General features: G+C 34.9%; 1 protein-coding gene across 1 annotated transcript in view; it reads left to right on the top strand.

Annotated features, from left to right (window-relative positions):
• Positions 1 to 646: 646 nt before the first annotated feature.
• Positions 647 to 4209, top strand: part of DIS3 (DIS3 exosome endoribonuclease and 3'-5' exoribonuclease) — a gene marked incomplete at its 5' end in the record, with an annotated part of 16519 nt that continues 12956 nt past the window's right edge. Inside the window, 6 exon segments of the mRNA XM_010074956.1 lie at positions 647 to 813; positions 1555 to 1748; positions 1865 to 1938; positions 3058 to 3225; positions 4160 to 4207; position 4209. The exon segment at position 4209 is cut by the window's right edge and continues 140 nt beyond it. Coding sequence (XP_010073258.1) covers positions 647 to 813; positions 1555 to 1748; positions 1865 to 1938; positions 3058 to 3225; positions 4160 to 4207; position 4209 — 652 coding nt within the window.

Genomic DNA, 4209 nt, shown 5'->3' on the forward strand with positions numbered 1-4209 from the left:
TTTTTTAACAAATTTAATTTAAAAAAAAGCCTAACCTGGTCTTTGAAAAGGTGGAGAGCAGCTAACAGAATTCCATTTGTTTTGAATCTGCAGAAATTAAAATTGCAGTGCAACAGTGGGATTGTTTTTGGCGCACTTAAGTCTACACATGCACAGGCATGTCCATGTTAGCTGTGTAACAGTGGTCAGGTACTATTTTATGGCTTGTATTGCTCACAAGACATATGCCAGACAGCCTGTAAATTATGTTGGATTACTGTCAGATTGTGCATATGTGTATTTTGTTTCTGAGGATTATAATTTACCAAGAACCCATCTTATGTAAAAAAAAAAAGTCTAGTGTATACATGGCCTTAAATTTGATTGAAGTCATGCATACATTGTGTCTGAATTTGGTGGAAATCAGAATGAGTCCTTATTCACTTTAGCAAAATTCAGGTCACAGGAGGGGCTGGAAAATCCTGTTTGAACTTTTTGCCCACAAGCTGGAGGAAGCAGTGTAATATACTGTTCAGTTTCCCAGTGGAAAAAGGCAGAACTAGTACAACTCATTATTCATGTTAGCATTTTACATATTAACCAAACAAACATTTCAAGTCCTGTTATTGGATTGAATTAAACAACAATTTTGATTAATTTCAATTTTGTTCCTCAGATTGATATACTTGAAGATCCTGTTATTAAGAATGTCATTGTGCTACAGACAGTCTTACAAGAAGTCAGGAATCGGAGTGCACCAGTGTACAAGCGAATTAGGGATGTGATTCAAAACCCTGAAAAACATTTCTATTCTTTCACCAATGAGCATCATAGGTAAGGTATGGAATAGAGCATAACAAAGTTGTACTGATGTTCAGTAAAAGAAACTGGGAAATAGAATTGGAACATGTGAACTAGGTAAAAAAATTGGGGTGGGATGCATAGGACTGTATGTTTCTGACGAATCCTATTGGGAAATAGTTGCATATTCCGGGAGCTTTTTTGGTTTCTAGTTAGTATAAGCATATATATGTTATGAAAAAGTGATTAGAATATTGAGAACTTTACAGACAAGACTATTAACTCGAGCAATGGAATAATGCTTCTCCCTTTTCGTGTCCCTTTTAAACATATTCCAGTGTGTTATTAATATTGCCATCTCAGTCGGTATCAGAATTCAAAAATCTGTTACGTAGTGACAGTAAACTCTAAGAAATGAAGACGTAATTAATTTCCCTTTATTTGTGCTCACAAGTGGTTTCCAATACTGCACTCTCATAGTTCTGGGAATCTTAAATGCATATTTCTAGCATCTTGAACACGGTGCTCTTCAGTTGTCAGCGAGAAGGCTGTATTAAAAATTAACACTTTCTTCCTATTTTTCTTTACCCTTCTGTCTCCTGACCCTTCAGTGGCCTACAGAGTGTTACAGATATTATAAAAATTGGTACAGCCATGATTCTTTTCACCTCAGTCTTGATGTTGTTTGCCTGAAAAATTTTTGTAAGTATGGCTAGATGTTGAGATTTGTTTTGTTTTGTTTCCCTCCCCTTTTTTTTTTATTTACTTATTTAGAGAAACTTACATAGTGCAAGAGCAAGGAGAAACTTCTAATGACCGCAATGACAGAGCCATCCGGGTAGCAGTAAAATGGTATAATGAACACTTGAAGAAAATAGAGGATGAGGAGCAGATTCAAGTTATCTTTTTAACAAATGACAGAACTAACAAAGAGAAAGCTCTAGAGGAAGGGATAACTGCTTATACCTGTAAGTGAAGTGGCATGTATGTTTAATTTATTGCTCAGATAAACAATCTCAGCACTCTCTTCATACCTAAATCCTGTGCATCTCTTGCATAAATATTTATGTGTGTGCTTTTGTAGGTGAGGAGTATATAAAAAGCTTGATAGCTAATCCTGAGCTTGTAGATCGTCTCGCTTGTGTATCCGATGAAGGGGTATGTTTTTATTTTACTTTTACAAAATAAATTAATCACAAATGGTTTGCAGTATATTATTTGGCACCATGTGTCAGGCTGTTAGCATCAGTTTAAAATATGAAGACTCTGGACTTTATTACAATTTTGGCAATACAACTTTTTGACAACTGAAAAGAAAAAAGGAAATATTGCAGCAGATTTTACTGCTGCTTATATGCCTATTAGTAGGTATCTAGTTATTTGTAAAAAGCCAGTTGCTTTAGATAACTGATGTGAAAATGAGAATAATAACAGTGGGTTAAAGAAAGTGTATCAACATTAGAAATAATGGAAACAAAATGAAAACTACAAAAGTGTGTATTGCAGACCATTTGGATCTTTGTTGTGTGTTTGTTATTTGAAAGTTTATGTTAACTTATTGATCAAAAGCATTTTCTATCAAAAGCTCTGATTTTAGTGGTCAAGTGCAGGCTGCAGCTCAGAGATGAGCTGCATCCACTTCTATTTCCTTGTGCTCTGTGTTTATCGGAATCAAGGCTTGTGTTTTCACATAAGAATGATACAGCTGAAAACTAACACCAACAAAAAATGGGAAGGTTAATTTCATCAGCATTAATTCTAACAGAATGGAGTGGGACATGCCAGAGTGGGCAGAAAGAGGAGGGCTCAGCTGATCTTCTCGATGGTTAGCTGTAGTTCATTCAGCTTTAACTAATTGTCCGGCTGCCCCGAAGTTTAGTCATAATGTGTTTTCATACTGTTTCATATAGCTTGCAATGTATGCTTACACTGTCTGCCATACTCTTTACTACGTAGTATAGTGCTAATATGTTCTAAGTATATGTTTAGTCATATATCCGAATGACCATACAAGCATATGTCACTTGTGTGGTATCTTTTTAAGTAACTTCAGGCAAACAGAAAAAGAAAAGGAGACGTTCCTAGAATTGCCATGAATCTATGTTCTTTATGCTTCATTAGAAAAATTACTGCTTAATAATTGTTTTTCATTATTGTGCATATTCATACCTATACATAGGTACAATGTTGGGGTTTGTTAGCTTAAGTGTCATGTTCCTGAGCAAAAGTCTGAAAATTTCCTCTTCTTTTTTTTTTTTTTTTTTTTTTTTTTTTAAGAAAGAAATAGAAAGTGGGAAAATAATTTTCCCAGAACATATTCCTCTTAGCAAACTGCAGCAAGGAATAAAATCTGGCATTTACCTCCAAGGAACTTATAGGGCAAGCAGAGATAATTATCTTGAAGCTACTGTTTGGATTCATGGAGATGCTGAAGAAAACAAAGAGGTGAGTTTTTCATTTTTGTCTTGATTCTGTGAACTTTAGCGTCAGTAATGACTTAAAATAGTTCTTTCGTAGTGACATATGTTACAGTGGGACATCATAGTAATTTTTCCTCTTCTGTGTTTTTTTGACTTTTTTATTTGTTTTGATTTATTTATATTGATATAGACTACTGAAATGTTGACTATTCTCTTTTGAAAAGAGAATGATGTGTTTATAGTTTCTGGTTTGATAAAGTATTTGCTAAAATAAAACTTAATCTTTGTTGACAGTTTTTTCAATTGACTCCAATGTAATGCTTTTTTTTTTTAAAGTCATTTGAAATGTATGGTGAAAGACAGAGAAACAAGTTTGTAGGAGAATTTTCAGAAAAACTATGGTGAGCCCTTGTGGGGCTCTTTTGCTCTATTTCCTCTGTTATTTTCATGCCTGATGATGAGTAGATGGGCTGTTCACCTCCAAGCAGTTAACCCAGCTGTCTGCCTACTGGATTCTCTATTGGTACAGTTGTACAGATACTGTTTCCAGGCAGTGGCAGTTGCCTCCTCCCTCTCTATTTGTGGTGGCAGCTGGAGGTGCTTCTCTGGCTCTCTGTTTCTTTTATTTCTATTTCCCGGTACTATGTGGAGTCCCCTAGCCTGCAAAAATAGAAGGATTGTCTGATTAAAAAAAAAAACCAAAAAAAAACCAAAAAAAACCAAACAAGTCTGGGGAAAGCAAATTATAGAGGCAGTTAGGACCTTGAAATAATATAATCAGTACTGAAAGAAACCTAGGCAGAGGAAAAAAAATGCATCACAAACATGCCTTAAGATGTTCTTTAGAGTACAGAGCCTGTTACGCGTAGATACTCTTCTGTTATGCTGTTTTGATTTGGGTCTTCTTTTCCTATCTTCTTAAATATTTGCATTTTCATTTTGTTTTCTAAAAAATCCAGATAATTATACAGGGACTGAAACATTTAAACCGAGCGGTCCATGAAGATAT

The sequence above is a fragment of the Pterocles gutturalis genome, unplaced genomic scaffold (assembly GCF_000699245.1).
Source record: "Pterocles gutturalis isolate BGI_N339 unplaced genomic scaffold, ASM69924v1 scaffold957, whole genome shotgun sequence".
Taxonomy (NCBI): Eukaryota; Metazoa; Chordata; class Aves; order Pterocliformes; family Pteroclidae; genus Pterocles; species Pterocles gutturalis.